The sequence below is a fragment of the Lissotriton vulgaris genome, chromosome 4_1 (assembly GCF_964263255.1).
Source record: "Lissotriton vulgaris chromosome 4_1, aLisVul1.2, whole genome shotgun sequence".
Classification (NCBI taxonomy): Eukaryota; Metazoa; Chordata; class Amphibia; order Caudata; family Salamandridae; genus Lissotriton; species Lissotriton vulgaris.
The window spans coordinates 734,392,869-734,419,115 of record NC_141691.1 but is presented as its reverse complement, the minus strand read 5'-3'; the positions used below and the strand labels follow the sequence as shown (position 1 = coordinate 734,419,115).

The 26,247-nt window shown below is 47.9% G+C and overlaps 1 protein-coding gene across 1 annotated transcript in view; it reads right to left on the bottom strand.

Moving 5' to 3' along the window:
* Window positions 1-18,199: 18,199 nt before the first annotated feature.
* LYRM4 (LYR motif containing 4) overlaps window positions 18,200-26,247 on the bottom strand; it is a 433,823-nt gene continuing 425,775 nt past the window's right edge. Inside the window, exon 3 of the mRNA XM_086965032.1 lies at window positions 18,200-18,586. Coding sequence (XP_086821158.1) covers window positions 18,518-18,586 — 69 coding nt within the window. The 3' untranslated portion in view covers window positions 18,200-18,517. The remainder of the gene's footprint in view (window positions 18,587-26,247) is intronic.

The window sequence follows — 26,247 nt, the reverse complement described above, 5'->3', positions numbered from 1 at the left end:
GGTATGAAAAGAGAAGTGCCTGCAGGTTCCTGAGGGGGTGGGGGGAGGGGGAGCGAAAAAAATGCTTTATGTAGGGTGATTAAATAAAGCATGTTTGGATGTGAGGGTGATCTGGCTGGGGTTAATTAAGAGGGGGGGAAGGTGATGGGGGGGATCCTCTATCTAAGAGTGCATGTGAAAACAAATCCACGAGCACTATGTGGAATGCTCAAAGCAAGAAAATTAACAGTGACTTTCCAGTGTAAATAAATAAATACCAAGATATGCAGGATGGCTTTGGCAAAAACACATTTTGAAGTGCTTGGCTCCGTGCACCCTGCTGCTACATACTGATTAATGGGGAGCTGCCATAAAAGAGCAACAAAGGCTTTTTAAGGATGCATCCCACAACTCAAGGCGGGTGACGACAGAAACAAAGCTGCTTGTCAATATAAGTAATTCTAGACGGTGGGGGTGGGGTGCTGAAGAAGGGGAGGTTTGTGGATTAAACCCGGTTGTACAAGTCTTTTGTTGTTTGTGAAGTAAATGGCAGTTTCTGATACCAGATACCGTCAAGTCAAGTTTGCGCTATATAAAACTCCATATGAAAAAATCTGACGAGTTATAGATGAGGATATTGTGGTAGAATGATGCTTATTTTACAGCATTTTCATTCACACAGAGCAGGAAGGGGAGGCCCACTATTGTTAACCAGGACAGAGTGCCTTTCTCACTTTCGAAAGCTTCCATTCCAGCCTCAGACTTTAGGGACTACAGTATGCTTTTGCACCTGCATCTAAACTAGGCTCCAAAGTTACTAAAGAAAACCCAATAAAACAACACCATAGAATGATATCGTATATCATACGCCCTAGTAAGCACACGTTCACCCAGGAGGTTCTTGGTACTATGTAACAGATGTTTAATGTTACCCAACTATATGGAACTCATTTCACCCATCTCAGGAGTGTGGAAGGCTGCATGGACTGGCAAGATGTGATGGGGCCGAGGAGGTGTCACACATTATCACGCTTTAGTCAACGGAACTATCAGTCCCAGCCAAGTAATGAGTGACACCAGATTTCAGTCCCAGGCTTTGAATTTAGAAATGGTACACTTGAGGTGCATTATTACTTAAACAAGTGCAGCGGCAATCAACCAATCCTACAAAACCCATAATGCACTAGGTCATTCACTAAAAGCACAGGATTGGAGCATAATGTACTGGATGATGCAATGTCACCTGGAAAACATATATGTGCAAAGCAGTGTGTGGAGACTCTTTTCACACATTAGAACTTTTACAATGTTGCCAAGTGGTTGTGTTGTATTATACTTTTTCCTAGACCAGTGTAACATTGATTAAGACAATTCACATATATGCAGTTTCTTTTGTCATGCAGGAGAGACGTGACACGATGCATGTGATTCGTGCAGCCTCTCCCATCCCCACTGCATGTTCAGAGAGCCTGGGGCAAGCAGAGTGTACAGTCACCCACGCCATGAGTGTAGTGTGAAATAGAGACCTTACCAGCCTGCGTGCAGGTGAAGCGCTGCTGTGTCCCGGTCCAGTGAGTCCATGTGTCCTGCACCTCTACTGAAAAGCGGAAAGCAAAATGTTTCACCAACTAAAGACACATAAAAACTGAAAACACACAGCAAGTGAACCCGGGGAACGAGCTGCCATGTTAGAAGATGAAGTGCGTTGGGCGCCGTGTTGATGAAAGAAAACACGCTGCAGGCCTCCTAAAGTGGCCAGCATACTGCCGCCATGCCAATAATAAACAAGGTTTATACAGTAATGGGGAGGCCATGAAGCAGGGAGGCGGAGAAGAACATGAAAAGGTGGATGGGCAAGAGTCAGACACAGTATTGAGTGTGGCCGCCATTGCTCAAGGGCAGCGTCCCACGAGTGGAGTGTGCGGCGGTGACTGCCATTGTGAAACAAATAAAAATTAATCTGAAAGCACGCACCGCACGCAGAAAATAAAAACGAGAAGCGGCTGCCATTGCTCAAGGACAGCAGCCCGCAAGTTATGTGTGGGGCGGCTGCTGCCATACTGAAACAAATAAAAATGAAACTGAAAGCGTGCATGACCTGCTGAAAATAACAAGCATTTACAATGCAATGGTTTTGCCCTTGTTAAAGTTAGAGCGATTGGCATTGCTCTTGACATTATTTTTATTTATGTTTTTTTTTAACATAAATAAATGGCATTGTCATTTACAATGCCACTAGCTTTATCTCTCGCAAATGACACACACCAACACCCACAGAGAGCCCCCCCAACACACACAAACCCCCCCCACACACACACCCACACAGAGCCCCCCCACACACAGCCACACAAAGCCCCCCACACACACCCACACAGAGCCCCCCCACACACACACCTTCTGGCCCATTATCTTTTCTCCTCATCAAAATAACTGCCACACCCCTTTCTTTGTTCTGAAAATGGTAGGTAGCAAGCCATTTCAAATCTAGGGGGCTGTGGCCTAAAGAGAACTTTCTGAGGGCATGGAAAGAACAGCAGTCTCCTTTTTCATGGATGAGCATCCCCTAGCTCGGTTCTTATGCTCCACCTGTCTTTTTTTGATACTTCCTCCATTCTTTCCATAGTGTCAACAGTGGGTCAATATGCTTTGTCCTTTCTTTCCATAGCATCATGGCCGCTGTTGGATTCGATACCAAGTACAATGCAACGGTTTTGCCTTTGACAAAGTTAGAGCTATTGGCTCTTTAAATGACAAATTGTTTATTTATGTGTTAGTTTTGAAAACAGATAAATAAATGGCATGGTCATTTACAATGCCAATAGCTTAATCTTTTGCAAATGCGAGACCTATTGCATTTGCACCCACACCCCCACACACACACACACAGCCACACGCACACAGAGCCACACACAGAGCCCACACACACACAGCCCTACACACAAACAGCATCACACACACACACACACACACACACAGCATCACACACACACACACACAGCATCACACACACACACAGCAACACACACACACACCGCAACACACACACAGCAACACACACACACAGCATCACACACACACAGCATCACACACACACACACAGCATCACACACACACACACACAGCAACACACACACAACACAAACACAGCATCACACACACACACAGCATCACACACACACACAGCATCACACACACACACAGCATCACACACACACAGCATCACACACACACACAGCATCACACACACACACAGCATCACACACACACACACAGCATCACACACACACACACACACAGCATCACACACACACACACACAGCATCACACACACACACACACAGCATCACACACACAGCATCACACACACACACAGCATCACACACACACACAGCATCACAGGGGAGCAAAGAATTATGTGACAGTGGAGCAACGAATTATGTGACAGGGGATCACATACAACAACGTGAACCAGGTTAAGGAAGATGTCAGGAGCTAAGGCACATAACCCCAACTAGCCCTTCGGTTCTCAAAAACAGTATTCAGAGGCTCGGCACCTCTTCTCACAGAGTAAGCACTATCTGCACTCCCTGTATCAGCTTCCTGGGTTTAGGGCATGACTCAAAGGCAACGGTGAGTTGTCAAACTCATGAAGGAGAGTCACATGGGGACAAATTCTGTAAGAGGGACAGATAAAAACAAACATGTGCCTCGAATCAGAACCGCACATTCGTCAAAGCCAGGATGGCAAACCCAGGACCCTAAAGGGGTAATCATTATTTCATTTTCCCCGGGTATCCCTCAAGTCCTGAGCGCTACTTACCAAACAGTTCACCCAAACTCGCTGGTAATAGCTGGTTTCACCGTTCCACAATCACTAGTTATCAACTGGGAAATCTCAGAACTCAGCCCGCTGAGATCCGTGTACTTGTGTCGCATTCAGGAATCAAAATCTAAAACAACAAGCTTCAACTAATACAGAGACAGACTCGCATGCATACCACAGTCCACAACAGAGTCAGTTACACTCAGACAGAAAGACAACCTCACAAACACCTGGAAGCATGGTTTGTGCACACAGCATAAGGAACAATGCAGCCCAACATGCTCGCAAGAATATATGAAGAAATTAAATGACACATGTAGCCAGACAAGAAGCGACAAACAAGATCAGTAGACCCGAGTACACCACAACTCGTTCACACGATAGACCCAAAATTGCCGCACACAATATATACATAAATTCTTGCGCACATTATAAGATAGGTAAAATAAGTATCCTGGTAAACGGACAACAGGCCAACCCGCACATCGCCAAGCACAACCTTGGGCTCAGGGAAATACTTCATGTCAGGTACCGACAGAAAACGGCACAGAGACACGCGATCGGACAGGCACACAAAAACACGAAGAGGCAGACACACACTGGGGAAAGGCACAAAGTCAAGGAAAGACAGGCACAGAGAAACGCCAACAAACGGACACAGAAATATAAAATCAAGCAGGCACAATCCACAAACTGGCACATAGAGACACATTCCGACAGTCATACAAATAAAAGGACAGGCACATAGAGACACTGCAACAGAATACACATACAGCAGCAAATACACAAAGATGGACAAAGAACTGCTCGTATAGTTAGTTAACTCCTGGGAAGCCCATGATACTAATATAAGAACGGAGTGCCCTGCCTTCCCTTAGATTGTGGAGAACAGCAAGTGAATTTTTCGTTCAGTGATCTCAAAGACAGGAAGACCAAAAGAGAGAGGACATTGACCTACATCACACGAGGAGAATGAGCGTATTTTATCGAACGTGTTCATGCAGTATAAAAAAACATTTCCAAAACAGACCTCCACTGGTGGCAATCCCGGGCTCTGGTCTACTCTCCCAAGTGAGGAACAGCAGATACCGATCCATAACCTTGGCAAAAATTGCTCCACCTGCCAATGCTCAGGGAGAGAACAGCCGCTGCTCTATCCGAGCAGAGCTACAAAGCGCTGCAGCATCCGAAAAACCCGCTGCAACCCGACGCACTTCCGCCCAGCTGCGAGCAGCAACAGCGAGGTCGGACAACGCGGCCAGGACAACTTTTGTTTGGAAAAAAGTCCGTATTGCAAGGAGCTTTTATCTTGTAACTTCTTATTTTACATTAAAAAAAATAACTATAAAATGTCAGGTGTGCTTATAAACACAAATCACTAAACGCAGGTAATACAAAAAAATTGCAGTAAAAGTGTGCAGCCGCATCTACATAAAATATGTATTTATAAAAATTAATTGCATCGAAATAAACGTTCATCCTAGAGAAAAATCGGTAAAGCATGAAACCATACGGGTACATTTACAAAACAAGACACACACACAGGAGAAACGGCACTGCGGGAACAGGGCGGCCCAGGCAGCGGTAGGGGGGCGGGAACGGGAGCCGAGGCAGCGGTAGGGGGCGGGAACGGGGCCGGGGAGACACGGAGAGCGGGAGAGGGGGTGGGAACCGGCAAACAAGCATTAAAAAAAGCAAGCACTCACCTGGACTTCTTCCGGGTGCCTTCAATGGCGGACCAGATTCGGGGGCGTTCCCGGCTTTCGCCTGACGTCGCGTGACGTCGGCAAAAGCCAAAGAATCTCGGGAACGCCCCCGTGTCTGGTCCGGCATTGACGGACAGGCCCCTCGTCCAATGGCTAGGCTCCATTTATGGAGCCAGCCAATGAATGACGAGGGCCGACCCAAACCCACACACACAACTCAAGAGGTTTTTTGGCACATGCGCAAAGCGCATGGCCAGTCAAAACCTAAAAACAAGAAAAGCCAGCCATTATTGCGTGGGGTGCTGGGCTGCTTGGAAAAAACACATGATTATTTAAAATACACAGACCGGACCCTGCCACGCGCTCACGCCCGATGTTGGTCAACTGGAACCCGGCTGGGCCAGTACTCGAGACCCCAGATTCCAAGCTGGGTTAGGCCGCAAACTTTAACACAATATAACTCGTCTACCAAACCGGTAGAAATCTTGGGATCGCACCATCGAGCTGTAGTCCGGTTCATACACACAGAGGCAGGGCGAAAAGACAGGATAAATAACAGGATCATCTGGCAGGAGACGGAGGTCTGCGGAGCCGGGAGCCTAAGCAGCCATCTTGTTCGCTAGCGTAGCTTCTCCCCCTGCTAAACCAATTTCAATCTGGTTTCACAGTACTGAATTGGCGCTGACGCACATAGTGGATGATGCGCTAAAAATCCTAGACAAAAACAAAGCTTGCCTTTTAATCCTGCTCGACCTATCTTTGACATTAGACACCGTCAAACACAAACATTTAGACCTCCTGAGACATAGAATGGGCCTATCGGGATCCATTCTAAATTGGTTCACCTCAAAATGTCAAGGTCAATCAATCTCTAAGTCTGTCCCAGTCTCGTTAGGAGTCCCACAGGGCTCCTCCCATTCACCCACTCTTTTTAACCTATTCATGGAACCTCTTACCAAAATTCTTAGCTCCTCCAACATTCATTATCACATGTAAGCGTGGGATACACAACTGTACCTAAAGGTCTCTTCTCCGGAGGACATGAGATTTCTTAATTTAACTAAACACCCTCAAGGCTGAATTCCTCCCAATCGTTCCTACCAATCAAACATCCATCATAGAGGAATGGCTTAAACAACTTACAGTTCTCAACTGCCAGCCGCAAGTTATCGACTCAGCAAGATCGTCTGGAATAACGCTCAACAGGAATCTGAACATGCATAAACATATCAGTGCAGCAAAAAAAGGAGCAAATATACAGCTGAGCATTCTGAGAAAATTAAAACCCTTCCTTCTCTCTAATGACTTCAAATTGGCAGTACAAGCTCTAGTAATCCCCAGACTAGATTATGGGAGTGCAACTCTTTGCAGACTTCCCAGGTCTATAACGGCCCCTATAAGAGCCTCCCTAGATTCGGCTGCCAGGCTCATCATGGGTTCTAAAAGAAACTGCCACATTTCCCCTGACCTTAGAGCTCTCAATTGGATCCCATTTGAAGCAAAAATTCCACTAAAAATCGCTTGCATGACTCACAAAGCCCTTCACTACAAGACCCCAATATATCTGGCCCAGAAATTGGTGCTCTCGTGTGGTGATAGATCCTCCAGGAGTTCCAGCACTTCTCTTCTGAAACCACAAAGATTTGCCAAAAATAAACATACAACCGAGGCTTCTCTGGAATTGCCCCAAGGATCTGGAACGCATTGCCACCAGAAACCAGACTGGTTCCCTCTACTGACTCTTTCAAGAAATAAGTAAAGTCTCTAATCATGTGTAAACTTACATGGAAAACAAATTGACCCACATAATGGATGTTGGCCTCCACTGTTTTTGATGTTTTTGAATTTTATGTTTTGTAACTATCTATATCAGGAGACAATGATGGCATATATCGCACTTTGCCCTGTCTCCCCCTGTATAGCAGCAACCCGGCTAAATGCAGCTTCTCTTTACTCACGGATCTTAAATCTTCAGGGCAACCTATAACATCCACTGTCTCTTCCAATAAGAAATGTGAGACACTGGCCGCTTTTTTTTATCAAAAAGGTTGAGGACATATATAAAACCTTCCCCAAAACTGCGATCACAGCAGGCCATCCATCTCAGCCTACCACTGCCCAGTCGCTCTAAACCTTTCCTGCGTTCTCTAAGGAAGCTATGCGCACGATTTGCAATAAACAAATCTGGATCTCCAGAGGACCCCCCTCAAACCTGATCAGTTTCAGAAATTCCTCCCTCAGCTCCTCCACCTGTTTTGGGATCTTATACATCTGTCTTTGTCATGTGCTGCAGTCCCTGTCGTTTGGAAACACGCTAAGGTGATTCCATTGCTCAAAAAAACCAACTCTGGTTGATTCCAAGCCGGAGAACTTTCGTCACACCTCCCTACTCCCTCTGATATACAAGGTCACCAGCGCTTACATCAACTCTATCCATACCAACTTAATTGAAGCCAATAATCTGCTAGACCCTTCTCAAAACGGCTTCCGCCCACGACATAGCACTGAAACCGCCCTTCTAGCCATCACAGGACATCTGCAAAACTCATTGGATGCAGGACGAGCCTCTGCCTTGATCTTGCTGGACCGAAGCGCTGCAATTGATAGTGTCCCATCACATCCTCCTGCAGCACCTAGAGAATATTGGCATTGGTGGCTCGGCCTTGGGCTGGCTCTCCTCCTTTCTTTCGGGGAGATCCTTCCAAAAGATTTCCCTCCCTTCTGCTCTCAGATGCACTCTTTGCGCCAAGGGGTGCCTCAAGGCTCCGCTCTGAGCCTGACTTTGTTTAATATTTGCATCCAACCCCTGGCAGCTGTTGCTAAGGACAGGGGCCTGACTGTGGTCTCTTATGTGGATGATACACAGCTAATTGTCGCGCTATCCGACAACTCCGCACAAGACACACTCAAATTTAAAGAGGACCTAACAGCTATGGTTGACATCTAACTGTCTTCAACTGAATGCCAGCAAATCTGAGATCGTGTGGGTGGGAAAAAACACTCATTTGTGGAGCGACCTCTGGTGGCCATCCACGCTAGGCCACTGTACTATCCCGGCTGGATTATGCAAGCTCTTTGTATCTAGGGGCCAATAGAGCAGAGATACAGCGCCTACAAAGGACACAGAACGTGGGTCTGACTATATCTCGGTCTACCCAGAACCTGTTCCACCTCTGACTTCATCAGCAGACTTCATTGGCTCCCGGTGGAGAAACTAATCCATTTTAAAACCCTGTGCATCTCCCATTTAATCCTGAATGCCCAATCCCCGGATATCCTAGCGGATCTTCTCATACCTATTCTCCAACCCACCACCTTCGCTTGCTTGGTCAGCACCTGGCGTTTGTCCCTCGAGTCAAGAGAGCTAGGGCTGGAGGACGCTCCTTCCGAGCTCTCGCCCCAAAACTTTGGAACTCCTTCCCTAAGTAATATCCTTCCCAGTCTGCCTCTGTTCTGCCCCTCTATCTGTCGGAGATAAGCGCTGGGATTCCCCTTTGCTAGGGCAGCTATACAAAAATCATAACAGAATATAAAGCGTTCTGATACCCGCAAAGGTTATGTTTGCGCTATATAAAACCTTAAAATTAAATAAAAAAATATATAGGGCAGTCTTTCTTCCCCTTTTTGCATTTATGTTTGGATTTCCACTTACCGGATGACTTTGAATGCAAAGTTTAACTTCCAAGGAAGCGACTTCAGGATTGAGAGTTGGTCCATGGCCTTGACTGGGAGCAGAACTTTCACAAGGCCTACAACTTCTTCTTGTGTTTGGTGATTTACAACTGCACCTCTTAGTCGCTAATCTCATTTGGATACACAAGGGCGCACTTGTTGTATGATGTAGCTGCTATCCCAAGCGCAAGCACCAAAGATGTGTCAACCACAGACACGCATATCTGTTTCCTACAGTCCCACATGGTTTGAAACTAGCAGATTTAGGAGATAGATTGTTCCATAGAACACCGGATTTTCTTGTTTACAATGCGTTGGAAGTCTTTCAAAATTTGAAGTGTAGCTCTAGATCTGAGCTGGAACTAGCAGAAAGAAAGGAACTGGTGTCAGTGTGCAAGAGTGGCACATATATGCAACTCGACTTAGTTATTTCCGTAGTGGAATCGAGCCAGCACAGAGCTGCCCGGCACCACCTAGTGGCAAGCAGGAGCACTGGGTGAACAGTTTCCAGAGCCAGTCACCTAGAGAATATTCTAAATGTGAGAAATCTGCAGTTAGAAGTATCCATCAGACAGTCTGCATCATACACAAAACACTGCATCTTAGCATCCTGAAATACCTGGCTCAAAAACTAACCCCGAGTTGCAGATCTTTAGACAGTACAGAAGCCTTACTTCTTTAAGCAATAAGGTTCACGAAACAAAAAACCAGCTCATGAACCTTCTCTGGAAGAGCTCCCAGAATATGGAACTCAATCCACCAGGAGATTCGCATGAACCCATTTTTTAATCCGTATAAGAAAAACGTAAAACACCTACTAATTCAGAAATACCTACCCAACCAATTTTATTTTTCATTAAATTTCATTCTCCATTGCACTGTAAACACTCTGAACCTATGCTCTTTATATTAATTGCATATTTATGGTATTCCAGCTCCTATAACCTCATATGGTATTATTAATTGAAAACTAATAAATGTAGGCTAAGGGCCTGAGGATGCTTTTTTCTGTTGATAGCCACATTAGGGTTTGGGTTCCAGCCAGACAAGAGGGCACAACTATGAGATGGTTTTTTCAGGACGTTCAAAAAATTAGCAAAACAAGACCCTGCAGGGGTCAGGCAGTTTCTGGGTCTAGGTCGAATCCAGGAGGGGCGTGCTATAGGGATGAAAGTCCAAGACCAACAGCGGCCGTGCCGTGCCACAACTTTTACTTTGTCCCTAGATGCTTCCCTGGAGAGTATGTGCAACTTCAAATACAGAGAGACACTCAAATTGAAGAACCCTTGATTCTCAGAGATCTCCTTGGTGTGCCCTGAGAACTGGAAGAACCCCCACTAGTTCGCCCCAAAAGCCCCCTTAACCATCTCTGTACAACCCTTGGCAGATGGTAGTGGATCCTAGTTTTCAGGTGCTTATGTTAACCCAGGTGAGTTGCCTTTTGGGCTCCTTCTGTAACTGATGTCCAGAGCCTTGGAGCACCTTGATGTTTATGTTTTTTCAATAAATGTAACAGTTGCAATCACTATTCGCAACCGTTCCCAAATATTAAAATTAGTGCATTATGGTAAAAGGCTTCATGAACCTTACGAGTAGTGACCGGAACAGTTTTGTTTTATTCCACAGCGCACAAAAGTGAATTCCAATGTCAAATTTGCTTCCACCTACACGAAAAATTGCCAATTTCCCGGGTTTACGTACAGAGGGATTTGCATGGTTTTAATTTCTAAGTTTGCTCCACGTGTAATTTTTTTTTTTTAAAGGTAGATTGTGCCTTCTGAGAAAGATTCAAACCCAGCCAGTTACAAGTGCAGCTGTCATTTGGCATGCCCATAACTGTATAGGAATATTAACTTTAATAGAAGAAGAGCATTTGAAAAATGAAGTCTGAGTTGTGCTCACAAAGGGCATCATTACCACCAATATTTCTTCTGTGTTCTTGTTTAGGTCCTGCGGTGCATTGTGAGAAGGAGATGTATACAAGAGTAGGTAAAGACTGATCCTGTCTGATTGGCTGACCCAATACAGTCAGAATATCCAAAGCATAGAGATAATGCCAGCCAAATTACTCATGATAAGGCCAGGCCAAAGCTCTTCCGAAAAGCCTCCTGCAAGCTTGACGTGTGGGGAAGCCTCAGCAAACTATGGGGATCTGGGAACCAAATCGGATCCACCTTCTATTACAGACTAATGGGCACACTGATGAACATTTAATAGACTACAGCAAAGCAACAAAAGTTGCTGTTGCTGCGTTACATGAAAGGGAGATAGCAGAACAGCGCCATATCTATTAACAAAGGAGCACATTTGCAAAGTTGGAAAAATGGGCCATGTTTTGCAGGTTGCTCCAAAGTCACGCTTGTCTTGAGGAAGCGTATGTTTTTGACATAATCTAAATAGAGAGAGATTTGCCTCGAAATCCATGTTTGGTTGTTGGGGAAGGGTCTTGTACAACCCAGGGAATGCCCCCTTGACGCAAATTAGCGCATAGCGCTTCTTGTGTTACTTTAGCCAAAATCGACACTGAAAAGTAAATACCACCACAACACTTTGTGCTGAGTGTGCGTTACAAAATATAATGCAAATCCGATGCAAAGTGTAGCAAACCCGATGCAAAGTGTAACAAACACAATAAAAAGTGTTGGTAAATCTGGGGTGAAGTCCCTTGAACACTCGCTAACAGTCATGCTCCGCTTTCTCCATTTAGAGGAATTAAGTGCCCGACTACAACTACATGCCCCGGCGAAACCAGGCTGACAACTACCCTTCAAGCTGCCTGAATAAAACGTTAATTTTTAGTGTGACAGCTGCGATGTTGAAAAACATCTAAGTAAAGTTTGAACCTCTGAGCTCTGGGGTATGGTTCTACCATTTGCCCCTGGACCTCAGACTCCATGGCCTACATCAACCTCCAAGTGCCCTTTCCATGAGTGATACTGCTTAATTATCAAACACTGATGTAAGGGAGATAAATTCCAACATAATTATCTTCTAACTGTATACATGAAAAAAACTAAAGAAATAGAAACCGGGGAGGAGCTTCGCGGGCGACCAAGATGGCCGCGTAAGCTCGGAGCTCCGTGGACCGTCCGATCCACCGCAACTATCCTGCATGAAATCCTGTCCCACGTTTGTGGAACTGTAATGCTGACGGCCTACTGAGGCGGGGACTGCAATCGGCTTCCAAATCGGTGACTCCTGAGCAAAGTTACGTCGAGCTGAACTCCGCTCCGTGACGGTGCCATTGTCCATCCGGACTTCGCCACTTCGTCACTCCGCCTGATCGGACTACGCGGGGCCCGCCTGCCATCTCCTTGGTGAAGGCACTGCGCACTTGCCTGGCCCTCGCCGACCTGATCGAGACTTTTTGATCCGTCTGCCTCTCGGCTGTGGATCCTGACCTGCTGCCGCCTTTCCTTTGTTCTCAAGAACCCATCATGGCGGGCAGAGGCGATCCGGACAGGGCATCGAATAAAGGTGGTCGGGGCAAATCGCAAACACAGAACAACCGCATGGAGCGGTATGTGAATCTCAAGTCGCCACCTACATCGGGGGCCATCTCCAAAGGGACCCCAGCGACAAGCCCGCCGGACGGCTCGGATCCTACCCTCATGGACATCATGGGTGCCATCACCAGCCTCCGTGCCGATGTACAGCAGTAGCACGAGACTCTGTCCCACAAAGTGGACTCCATGGCTATTGACATTTCCCTCATCAGGACCGACTTGGGCAAGACAAACGAGCGAGTGAAAATGCTTGACATCAAGACCACCAGTCTGACCTCGGATGTCTCCGAATTACAAACTGAGGTCCGAAACCTGCGATCGACTGCCGATCTTTTCTCAAAGCGACTGGAGGACTTTGAGGGGCGAGCCAGGCGGCAGAACGTCCGTATAGTAGGGGTGCCGGAAGGATCCGAGAATGGCGCAGCGGACCTGTTTGTGGAGGAATTGGTCAAGACTCATCTGGCGCCCTCTGGACTGAGCAATTTTTTCTCAGTGGAACGTGCCCACCGTGTGCCAGGGGGACCACCTAAAACGGGGGCGACGCCGCGACCGATTGTGGCGCGCCTCCTCAATTTCAGAGACCGAGATGCGATCCTCCAGGCATCCAGATCGCACGGGCCACTACACTACCAAAATGCAGAGGTGCATTTCTACCCGGATTTCACCAGGCTGGTGCAACGTCAACGGCTGAGCTACGCGGGAGTGAAGAGACGCCTCAGAGACATGGGTCTCAAGTACTCTATGCAGTTCCCAGCGAAGCTCCGTGTGGAACTCAAGGGACGTGCCTACTTTTTTGACTATCCTGAGAATGTTAGCGAGTGGCTGGACACTGTATCGCCAGAGCGTGATGAGCATGAAGATGATGTTGGAGGTGCCTCGGGCGGAGCGGAGCGGCAAGAATGAACTGAGAGCCGGGGCTACCCCTGCCTCGAATGACCGCCGGACTGGTGTTTTTGGTGCTATTACTTTCTCCTTTATTTTCATGGTGGGTGGCGGGACGATTTCACGGGGATTCCTCACTCCTCTGGGTCTTCTGTAGAGTAGTTAATGGGGCGACAGGCACACTGCTGGTTGGGGGGGCTTTTTAGTCTAATGCAGGGGTGCAGGGTGGGGGGTTTGTTGGGTACTGTTATGTTCTGTGTTGTTTTTGCTTTTCTTTTTCTTCGGTGGCAATTGGACAATGGCGATCCTGGACTTTCTTTGATGCGAGTGTCTTTGGGTGGTGGGTGGGGCGGGCAGTGGAGGGATGAGGGGTAGGGTGTTAAAAATTCTTAGTTGGAATGTTAACGGGTTGGGTGACCGAATCAAGAGAGGGGTGGTGATACAACTGATTAAACGGCATATGCCAGATATCGTACTTCTTCAGGAGACACACTTGGTGGGCAACACTTGTAAAGCCCTGAATCGCAAAGGTTATAAAATGGTGGCGCATTCGGGGTTCTCTTCCGGCTCCAGGGGGGCGGGAATTCTTGTGCGCGCGTCCCTTCCCCTAGAGATAGAGACCACTTTGATTGATGATAGGGGGCGGTACGCCGCCGTGGCTGGGAGATGGGAAGGGCGTTCCCTTACGTTGTTGTCTGTGTACGTCCCCCCAGGGCTCCAGTCTAGTACTTTTCAAGACCTTGGTGGTGCCATTTTGTCTATGCCGGCTGGTCGTTTGATAGTGGGGGGTGACTTTAATTCCGTTTGTTCTGGTCTGCTTGATCGTCAACCGCCCCGCGACCTACGTGGACCACAGATGTGGCTGCCGTCCTTCCTCGAGACTACTGGGCTGGTGGACGGGTGGCGGCTTTTGCACCCCACGCTCCGCCAATTTTCTTTCCTATCGGGCGCGCATGGGAGTCTTTCGCGTATCGACTATGTCCTTACGTTGGCTTCGGACGCACTTGCCGTTTCCGAGGCCCGCTTTCTTGCGCGGGGCATTTCCGACCACTCCCCGCTATGGGTCTCTTTTGACTTTGGAGTGACTCCGTCGGAACGCCCGGCAGCGGTCAATCCATGGTATTTCCGCGATTTCAAGACCCGCTCCCTCCTGGCCAAGTCTATTGATCTTTACTTCTCCGAGAATGTGGGCTCGGTGGAGTCGGCCGTTACACTGTGGGAAGCCTTTAAGACGGTCCTCCGTGGCGAGGCCCAGGCAATTATCGCTGATACCCGTCGTACCAGAGACTCAGACATGCTGACTATTGAGCAGGAAGTGTTACGCCTCGAGGCCCAATTGAGATCCGACCCGGACCCCTCGGTCATCCACACTCTCTCGCTGAAACAAGCGGAGTACCACGCCCTGGCCACTAATGCCGCTCTTGTCCTGGCCAAGGAACAGCAAGGTCGCATCTATGATGTGGGCGATAAGGCCGGGAAGTTGTTGGCTTGGCTTGACAGAAGGGAGATGGCCAGCCGAGTGGTGCCTGAGCTTATTGGTGACGACGGTGCGATCCTTACGGATCCTAGCGCCATTGTTGATTCTTTCGCAGACTACTTTCGGGGGGTCTATGAGTCTGCCTCTGACTTTTCGGAGGAGGACTCGTCGGCCTTCCTCTCTGACATTGACTTGCCCAGCCTTTCCGAGGAGGAAAGAGAGGACCTGGATAGGGACATCACGGCGGACGAGGTCGACCTTGCGCTCCGCTCACTTAATACCGGAAAGGCCTCCGGGCCTAATGGTATACCGGTGGAACTGTATAAAATCCGCTCGGACGCGGTCTCCCCGCATCTCCGTAGGATGTTCTTGGAGTCCTTTGAGAGAGGTTCTCTCCCCCTAGACCAACGACTGGCCACCATCGTGGTCATCCACAAAGAGGGTAAACCACGAGATGCTTGTCGTTCTTACCGTCCTATTTCCCTCCTTAACGTGGAGCCCAAGGTCCTTGCCAAACTTCTGGCTAGTCGGTTGATTGGAGTTATTGGCGATCTTGTGCACCCCGATCAATCTGGATTCATTCCCCACCGTAACACTGCCCTTAACTTGCGCCGCCTCCATGGGGTCATGGCCCGGGCCCACACTCTTGAAGAGCCGGCTGTGTTGGCGTCCTTGGATGCCACTATGGCCTTCGACTCGCTCGAATGGCCTTACCTGTGGGCAGTTCTGACCAAACTCGGGTTTGGCCCTGTCTTTGTGAGCTGGGTGAAGCTCCTGTATGCGGACCCGATGGCCAATGTCACAGTCAATGGCCGCCTTTCGGCGCCATTCCCCCTACGCCGTGGTACCAGACAGGGTTGTCCCCTGTCCCCTCTATTGTTTGCCTTGGCCCTTGAACCCCTGGCAGCATTGTTGCGTTCACATCCTGACTTTAGAGGCATTACATGGGCCCCTGGTTTTGAGGACAGGGTCTCTTTGTACGCTGACGATATACTGCTGTACCTGTCCTCACCTGGCAGATCCCTTATCGTGGCCTGTGATGTCATCAAACTTTTTGGGCGGTACTCTGGCCTGGTTATTAACTGGGCCAAGTCCTCTCTATATGTCCTCAAGGGGGATACTCCGCGTCTCCCTAGAGGCTGCGGTATTCAGATTGCTTCACGCGGTTTTAAATACCTGGGCGTTTACATCTCTGGTAATGCCAAGCTCAGGTATGACAACAACTTGCTCCCTCCTCTTCAGAGGCTGCGACGTGACGTCGACAGCTGGCGCCACTTGCCAATCTCCCCTCTTGGCCGGGCCGCTCTTTTCAAGATGATGGCCCTGCCCAGATTCCTGTACGCACTTCAAAACGCACAAGACCCTGTCCCAGCTCGCTACTTTCGTGAGCTTGAAGGCCTTCTTCGTAGCCTCCTCTGGGAGGGTCGCCCTCGCGTCGCCCTCCATAAACTCACGCTCCCCTGGTACGATGGGGGCATCGCCCTCCCCGACGTGCGCCGTTATTACTGGTCTTCGCAGCTAGCTGCCCTAAACCATGGGTTTTACGGCCCAGTGATGAGCCCCGGTTATGCCATGGATAGGTGGCTGATGGGCGACGGTAATTACTACCGGGCCCTATACTCCAAGTCTTTTGACCGTAAATTAACGGGCCCCACCCGTACGGCAGTCCGCACTTGGAAAGCGGTTACTAAGGCACAAGGATGGCAGGGCAGACTCACGAGATTCACTCCCCTCTTTGATTCCGACATCCTGGGTAGACTCTGGCACACCAAGGGTTTTGATAGGTGGGACCTCATCGGCATCAGTAGGGTTGATGACATGCTCTCCAAGGGTTTGATTAAGACCTTCCCCCAGTTACAAGCTGAGTACCAGCTGGGCGCGACGGAGTTCTTCCGCTATGCGCAACTGCGACATGCGCTGCTTTCGGCCTCTCCGCCGGAGGGCGTCATTCCCGAAAGTTCCCCACTGGAAGATAGGATCCTGGATGGGCATATGCCTGACAGTGCAATTTCACTCTCGTATACGAAGTTGATCAATACACGCACGGACCTCCTCCTTAGATTGAGAGACCAGTGGGTAGCAGATGGCCTTGAATTGGACGACGAGGATTGGCAGGGGGCGGTTTCCTCTCCTAAGGAGGTTGCCATTTCTTCCCGTCTTCGCCTCGTACAGTTTAAGATCTTGCACCGGGTGTATGTGACAGGGCCCCGATTGATGCGTATGGGTTTCTCACCTGACGGTCTCTGCCGCAGGGGCTGTGGAGCTCCTGCCACTTTCCTACATATCCTCTGGGAATGCCCGGTGATCGCCTCCTACTGGAGAAGGGTCCACCGCGTTATGGAGGAGGTTACTGGCGTGGCTTCCCAGGCGGAGGCCCGTCGATGCCTCTTGAATGTATGGGAGCCGTCCGACCATAACGTTGCACAGACTAGGTGGGTCACCCTTGGGAACATGGTGGCGAAGAGGGACATAGCCCAGAGATGGGGTGCGGCCGAGGCCCCCCTATTGATACAGTGGAAGGCCAACATGGACTGGTGCATGTTTAGGGAAAAGACAGTCTATGTGGCCAGGGGGAAACCTCGAACTTGGACGAAAATTTGGGGAGCATGGAACGAATATAGGGGGGATGTGTGTTTACCGCCTGAGCCAATTGATCAACATGATACCGCTTTTCCCTAACCTGTGACGCCAACTGAGCTCTAATGTAACTTATTCTCCTGATACCTTCCCCCTCCTGCCTCCTTCCCAGTCTGCAATTTGTCTTTACTGAGTGTTTTCCCGCCCTATTCCCTACCCATCCCTGACACCCAGCGTCACGTTTTCTACACTGCCACCTTCGCGCCCGAGGGCGCCTGTTGTTGTTTTTTATATTATAAAATTAACCTTTGATGAATATGTCTCGACTGTTTGACACTATCTTTCTCCTTTATTCCTGCTGCCTTGCCTCCGGGATGTCAGGCTGAATAGCTGTGTGTTCTGGTATCAATAAAGGTTTTCAAAAATTTAAAAAAAAAAAAAAGAAATAGAAACCCTGCACAGATGATTTTACTATACAGGATTGTAGTCATCAGAAAGGGTAACCAGAACCAGTTCAACAGACCCCCTTCAAATTCGGTGTGCATGTGTGAGAAATAAAAAATAAAGCGATTCAGAATGCAGCAGAAAAACATTTATTGCAAGGCACACAATGAAGCAAAGTCTCCAGGTTCATTTTTTAATGCCGAACAAAACACCCTGAAGAGCACTGAAATAAAATATATTCAAACTACACCATTCCACGCCTGACCCATTCGCCATAGACTGGCTTTAAATAAAGACACACCGATATATGTTAAACATATCCAAAACGTACAGACATTTAAAACATGGTCAAACAGGCATAATACATAGGAATGTTGAGCGCTCTCCTTGCAGTGACCATTGAAGAGCTGCCCGTAGTGGAGTCCTCTGCCAGGCACTCGGTACTATGGCATTAGGAGACCTTCCTTTCTTGATTCTCAATAACAAGCTTCTCAGCAGTATACAGATGGCCAACAGCGACCTGGAATGAAATGAAAAAAAAATTACATTTCACTAAAGGCGGAATAAACTTGCTATTACACATATAGATTTGTAACAAATAAAAATATAATTTGCCCCAAAAAAAGAGAGATACTGTTTCACTAAAATTATTTTCCCAAACTATGACAAATATGTACTTAGTAGACTCGTGTGGCACTGAAAGGGGAGATTTTTTATGTGTTATCTTGTAGATTCGCAGAACAAATATGGGAAAAATCGACTGCAGAAAGATTGTGTCAGAAACGTTGTCCACTGAAAACCAAACTAAATAAAAAAAGTTTAAAGTTATGACTACAAAATGAAAATCGTTGGGACTTATAGGGCAAAGGTAAGTGTTGGAAGCAGCAGGTGTAATGGGGCGTCCTCCTGCTAAAGAAGAAAGGAGCATTCATAGTGAAGTGAGAAGATGGCAGTTTTTCCGATTCAAGGAAGGGTAGTAATAGGAGTCGTAAAGGGTCAGTACGGTTCAGGGATTGGTAGCTTTAATGGGTAGTTCGGGTTTTTAGGGTTCAGAGAAGGGTAGTATGTGAGAAATTGGCTCTATATGTACTGGACCAAAGTAAGGTGCAGTGAGTATAGAGGCCATCAACCACAGTGGTATAACAGAGGTTAAAGTCAGGGCTGACCTTACTCTCAAAAGTGGTAGCTTGATCGAGCAGTAAGGCAGTACCAGAGGACAGTATAAAGCATTTGTTGTACACACTCAGTCAGCAAAAGGTTTCAAAACCTCAAGGGCTGAACTCCAGGCCAATTGTATTTATATCAAACATAGTTTTTTTATTTTGTGATGAATAATCTCAGGTTATTGCTTTGCAGTAAGGCAATGACTTTGTAAACACAATAGGTACAGGGGTTGCAATAGGCAACACAGTTCTACACACATATTAACATTGAGCTCAAATAGTTTTTCTACACAATTACAGTTGATTACTTTGTAGATTACTTTTGTAAGTCCAAGACTGGATCCTAGATTCAGTCCTGGGGTCTAAGCTGGGAACAGTTCAGTAAAAAAACGTTTTGGTTATTGCAATGATTTTTAAGGAATAAAAAGGTATTTTAAAAGTTCACACTTAGAAACTTCTCAGTGAAAATCTGACAATGTTATCAAATGAGTGAAAATTCAGGTTGCATGTAAAGTATGTTCTCGTTAATTTTGTAATCCAGTACTGGGCTCCTGGGTCCAGCACTGGGGTCTCGACTTACGACAGGTGAGTAATTACGTTTCAGTAGGATGTGCGAATTTTAAAGACTATTTCAAGTTTTCAAAAGTAGACACTTAGAAGAAATTTCATAGAAAAGCAGACAATGGAGAAATTGAGAAAATACAGGTTAATGGTAAACCCGGTTCGGATTACTTTTGTGGTTCAATACTGGGCTACAAGGTACAGTACTGGCTTATCTGCTGATCACAGGTGAGTACTTCGGAATTCGTTACTCGGCTGATTTTATAGGAGTATTTTAAGTTTTAAATTTAGAAGATTTTTCGAGTCAAACCAGTCAATGTTATCCAACGGAAGGTGAGTGAGTTACAGGTTTCCAGATGAGTACTCGGCTGGTGAAGTTAAGGTTCTGGGCATAGACTCAGGGGTCCCCCAGGGTCAGGTAGGTACAGTTGGTTCACCCTCAGCGGCACAAGGGCAGCCGGGTGCAGAGGTAGTTAGGCCCAATGTTAGCCAATGAGGGGCAGGGTCCTTCGGTTGGTGGCTGCTTGCTAGCAGGCCAAGCGGCTGTGGGAGCTGGGCTCCGGTTCACTTGCTCAGGGCAAATGGGGAAGTAGGATCGTGCAAAGGTTGCACTGCCAGAGGCACTCGGGCGGCAGGGTGCAGGGTGCTTTTGAGCCGTTGGGCACTCAATGTTATTCAATGGGAAAGGTAAAAAGGGAACAAAGGCTGCAGACTCTGGGACGGTGATTCTTCAGGTGCGACCACCACTTCGAGAGGTAAGTTGGGATCCAGGAGAAGAGGTAAGTACCCCAAAGGGAGACACAGGGAGCCGCAGGGCGCCAGGTACAGTGGTGTCTTTGGGTGTTGGGATATCTAACCCTCGGCTGGTCGCGGTTGGAGGGGTCCCTGGTTGTGACGCTGCAGGCTTCGTCTGGTTCGTCGAGGAGGGTCTTTGGGTACTGGACCTCTGGTCCCAGCCGCCGGAGGGACGTCCTCGTGGTCTTGGATCACTCGGGCACGGGCCGGGCTCGGCGGGTGCAGAGTGGGCAAGTTTTGAGCTTCCCGATTGGCACCAGGGGTTGGTTGTTGAAGCAGAGCCTCTGCTTATGGAAGTCCCAGTCTTTAAGAGGGTCAAGGCAGGCAGGCCCTCCGGGTGTCCCAAGGTTGCTGTCCCTAGGAGTCACCGGAATTAAGCAGGAGCAGGTTCCAGGATCGACAGGCCGGTAGGGTTAGGGCAAAGTCAGTGGGTGTCGTCCTGTTGTGAGCAGCTGCACGGCGGGTCTTCTTCTTCCTGATCTTCTTTCTTATCGGGATCTGAGGAAGGAAGGTTCAGGGAGCCCCTAAATACTGACTTTTGGGGCGTTACAGGTAGGGCAAGGGCAGGGACCAATAGGTCCCTGTCCTGGGGTGGGTACACCCCCTATCCTTCTCCTCTCGGGTGGGAGGGGGGCAGGAACCTAGCTGTGATTGGGCAGAGCTACCCTTCTTGAAGATGGCCTGAGCCCGGGGTCGTGCTTCACCTCGCCTTCCCCACCTGAGGGGTGGGGTTGGCACAGGCTGGCACACCCCCCTTCCTGATGTAGGGGTTCCTCCAGCCTTCCCACCAGAGAGGAGGTCAGAACTGGTGGGGGCCAGTTGCTGGGTACATCAAATGGTCTGGAGAAGCTCACAGAGGTGGCATGCCTTTGAAGCTTCCTCCTGCCCATCCTGGGGGAGGAGACCTAGCACCTCGCCCAGGATGTGCAATGTTGCAGGCCCAGGAGAGCGGGAGCTCTCCGCCCAGGGGTCCAGCAACCGGTCTGCTGTGTGGCAGCCTAGGCAGCCCCTCAGTCCAGACGTGGGTTGTAGGTTAGGTTTCAGGGGGCATCCCAAAGATGCCCTCTGGTGCATTTTACATTAAACCTCAAACTGCCATCAGTGTGGGTTTAATGTGCTGATCAGTTTGATACCAAACCTCGAAGTCTTCAGTGAAGCCATCATGGTGCTGTGGAGTTCGTAATGATGACCTCCCAGCACCATATACTCTTAAATGGCAGCACTGCATTTACAGTGCCCAGGAATGGCCCTGGGTACTGTAGGGGCACAGGGCTCATGCACCTGTGCCCACACCACTGGCATAGGGCACCCAGCTAGAGGGGGGACTGATGTATGTCAGGGCAGTGATGTTTGTGGGAATGGCACACAGGGATGTGTGCCATATAGACTCTCTGTTTAGTTCTGTACTTAGACACTCAGCCTACAAAGGCAGTATGTGGGGGTCAGGGTACAGGGCCCCTACGGGTGGCACAATAAGTGCTGCATCCCTTAGGGGCCTTCTCTGGTCACCATATCCTGAGTACCAAGGGTACCATTTACTAGGGGCTGATCGGTGGCCAGAGATGCCAATTGGGTTTTGTTTCAACACAGCTTTAGGGAAGGAACACAGGTCCTGGGTACCTGGTTGGCAGGAGCACAGGGCACACTCAGTCAAAGCACATCAGCAGTACAGCAAAAAGTGGGGGCATACCAATGCAAGAAAGATGGCACTTTCTCACATAGTATTAGGAGGCAGTAAGTGTTTTTAGGGTTTAGCAATGATCGCATTAAGGTGTGGTTTAGGGTTGGACAGTGTAAAAAGGTAGTAAGGGGATTTTTGGGGTTCAAGGGAGGGTAGCAGTCAGGGTTTCTATGGTGTTTTTAGGGTTAGGCTTAGTCTTTAAGGTTAGTAAGGGGTCGCAAGGGTAGCAATAGGGGTAGATTGTGGTTTAAGGGTTCAGGTATACGAAGTGTTAAGAGTTGCTAACGGGATATTACCGTACATTTAGAAAAAAATAAAGAATGCATTACTAATGACTTTTAAAATGTATTTTTAGAATGGTCATAGGTAATAATGAAGGACACAACATTACCTCGACAATTTCAACTCGCCTTTAATGTAGTCAATTTATTTTTTAATGAACTGCATTACATGCAAACATCTTGTACAAGAAATACTACCAGAATAGTCTTAAATAGCCTGTTACAAAAACATCATAGCCTTATTAACCACTACAAACATATAACAATACTTAACTCCACATAATATACATTTTGACGTTCTATGTGTCTTCAAGGTAAGCAGATAAAGCGTTAAGAAATTCTATACCTATCCACACGCTTTTTGAGAGTCAATATTCTGTCTATGATATTAATATAGCATAATATTTTTTAGCTTGATATTCTGACACAAATATTGTATGAACAAGCCCCTTTCGGAACTAGGGCAATGCAATGATGATGCACTAGACAAATATTGATTAGTTATCTTAGAATAATTTCTCATTAGAACAGTGTCTATTACTTGATCCGCTGTGTGTGCGTTAGTTAGGCATTGGATGGAAAATTACATCTCATAGCCTCATTTCAGCATGGCTGATAAGCCCCATTTTGGAGAAAACAGGAGTTTGCACCAGAATCAGGCTTGCAACGTAAGCAGTAAAATCTGGCAGAACTTACGGGGACGAAAATACCATACATGCTGAATATTAAGCTTGGAAATATGGAAAACAAACATTATCATTGAGGTATTCGCCATTCCAAGGTATGAAAATCTGATTAGGGAGGTAGTACTGCATGCTGTAAATGCCACACACACAGATATCGCTACTTAACAGATGCTCTACTATCATCCAAAATAATAGGCAACTGTGAATGACACACTCATGGTCTTGGTCTTAGGTCTATGTGGGCTCTTACTTTTAACATTAAAGGCACTGTATCCTGTTAGGAGGCCATTTGGTAATAGGTAAACAGTTTATTATGCAATAACTGACTAGAGCTTCTCAGTAATTGCATTCCAAATTGTTCTGATGGAGTAATTTCTGTCCTGTAACTCCAGTTCTGTAGTAGGGGTATCTCTGTTATAGTCATAATCTAGTAAATAGTCCCGCCCATGTGCGTGGACCCCAGGGCAATCAAAAATAATCTCTTAAGTCGTCAAAAAATGCAGACCTGCACAGATACTTAAAAGAGAATTTAAAGACAGATAATGCAGCCTATATCCACAGGCTACACTGTCCAGTACTTCAACTAGAAATTCCACTAAAAACCCACAAACAGCACAGCCTGTCCAGTGTTCTCCACAGAGAAAAACCTTCCCCTACCAGACAGGCCCCATAGGCTGCCATTATGTGGCTCAGAACAGGATACTGTGCCTTTAAGAGAACCTTCCAGAACTCTCTCAGTATCCCAGAATGCACAGCAGGTCCCTTTCACTTTCAGTTCTTTTTCAAGGTGTAACACGCCAGACCTGTAGCATTCCTTACATGAATATCTTTCTCCACCGGGGAGGAGGGTGGGCGCTTATGACTATAACAGAGATACCCCTACTACAGAACTGGAGTTACAGGACAGAAACTACTCCTTCTGTAGTAGGGGATCTCTGTGTATAGTCATAATCTAGTGAATAGAATGGCAAGCCCATCCCCACACCAAAGCGGCGGTGGAAAGAAGAGAAATAACACCACAACTGTGCGAACAGATTTTGCAGCGAAGCCTGCCCAACCTGAGCGTCTGTCCTGGCATCAGTGTCCAGACAGTAATGCTTAGCAAAGGTATGGACCGACTTCCAAGTGCCCGCCCTGCAGATTTCTGCAATTGGAACATTACGTAGCAAAGCTGTTGTGGCAGCTTTGCTCCTGGTGGAATGAGCCTTAGGTTTACCCCCTAAGGTCTTATTAACCTTCTGGTAACACAATTGTATACAGGACACAATCCACCTCGAGAGGGACTGTTTTGAGGTAGCAAGATCGGTCCTGACTGATCCATAGTTGATAAATAATTGGTCTGACCTACGAATATCTTTGGTTTCATCCAGATAAAATTTCAACACCCTCCTAACATCCAGGGAATGCAGAGACCTTTCCGCTGGAGACGAAGGATTTTGAGAAAACGTAGGTAAAGTTATGGTCTGGTTACCATGGAAATCAGAGATAACCTTTGGAAGAAATTTAGGGTGAGTACGCATAACAACCTTAGCAGCATGAAATACAGTATAAGGTTCTTGGCAACACAACGCCTGAATTTCACTCACCCTGCGGGCTGATGTGATGGCCACGAGGAACGCCACCTTCCAGGACAGGTGCTGCAACGAAGCCTTATGAATAGGTTCAAAAGGCTCCTTCATCAATCTGGACAGCACCACATTCAATTCCCATGAAGGTGAAGGAAGCGGACAGGAGGGAACACTTTCTTCAAGACCTCCAAAGAGTCCTTGATCACAGAGATCTGGAAGAAGGAAGTCTGTGAAGGGCATTTCCTGAAGCCACTCAGCGCAGCAAGATGAACCTTAATGGAATGGAAATTAAGGCCAGACTGCGCCAAATGTAGAAGATACGGAAGGATGACATCTTCCTTACATGTCGTTGGATCATAGTTCTTGGACTTGCACCAGATGCAGAATCTCTTCCACTTGTAAGCATAGGAAGCCCTAGTGGAAGGTCGCTTAGCCTCCTTCAATATGTCCATACAATCTTCGTAGATTCAAATGGCCATATTGCACTATCTCAGGAGCCATGCCACCAAACTCAAAGACGAGAGGTTGGGGTGCACCATTTGCCCCCCGAACTTGGTGAGAAGGTCTGGCCGGCACGGCAGCCGTATGTGAGGAAGGAGAGACCGGTGAAGCAGGTCCGTGAACCACCACTGCCTGGGCCATTCCGGTGCAATCAAGATCATCCGCGCCTTGGACTGGGACAGCTTGATGATCACCGCTGGAATCAGGGGTATGGGTGGAAAAGCGTACAGAAAGCTGTTCGACCAGTTGATCCATAGCGCATTCCCCAGCGTCCCCTGCTGGTAGTACCTGGAGGCGAAGTCTCGGCATTTGCTGTTTTCGGCGGTGGCAAACAGATCTACATCTGGAGTCCCCCACCTTGCGAAGACTTCTCCTAGTACTTCATCGTTTATGACCCATTCGTGGTTTTCCTGAATCAGTCTGCTTAGTGCTTCCGCCTGAACATTCTGTACACCTGGTAGATGGGTAGCCGTTATCATCAGTCCTCGGCTAGAAGCCAGCGCCAGATCGCCTGCGCCTCCTGCGACAGAGCGCGTGATCTCGAGCCCCCCTGCTTGTTGAGGTAATACATCGTGGTCGTATTGTCCGTCTGTACATGCAGAGAGTTGGTCTGGAAGGACGGATGAAAGGCCTTCAGTGCCAAGTGAAGAGCTCTGAGTTCCAAGAAATTGATGTGATACGTGGATTCCGTCGGGGACCACGTTCCTTGTATCTGTAAGTCTCCGGAGTGCGCCCCCCAGCCATGGAAAGATGCATCCGTCACGGTAGTCTGTGTGGGAATGTCCTTGTGGAAGGGAACCCCTCTGAGGAGATTCTCCGCTGAACACCACCACTTCAGAGACTGAAGAGCATGCAGAGACAGTTGTATCTTGTCATCCTAAGACCCTTTCCTCTGATCCCACTGATCCTCCAAGCACTCCTGCAATGGTCTCATGTGCAGCCGAG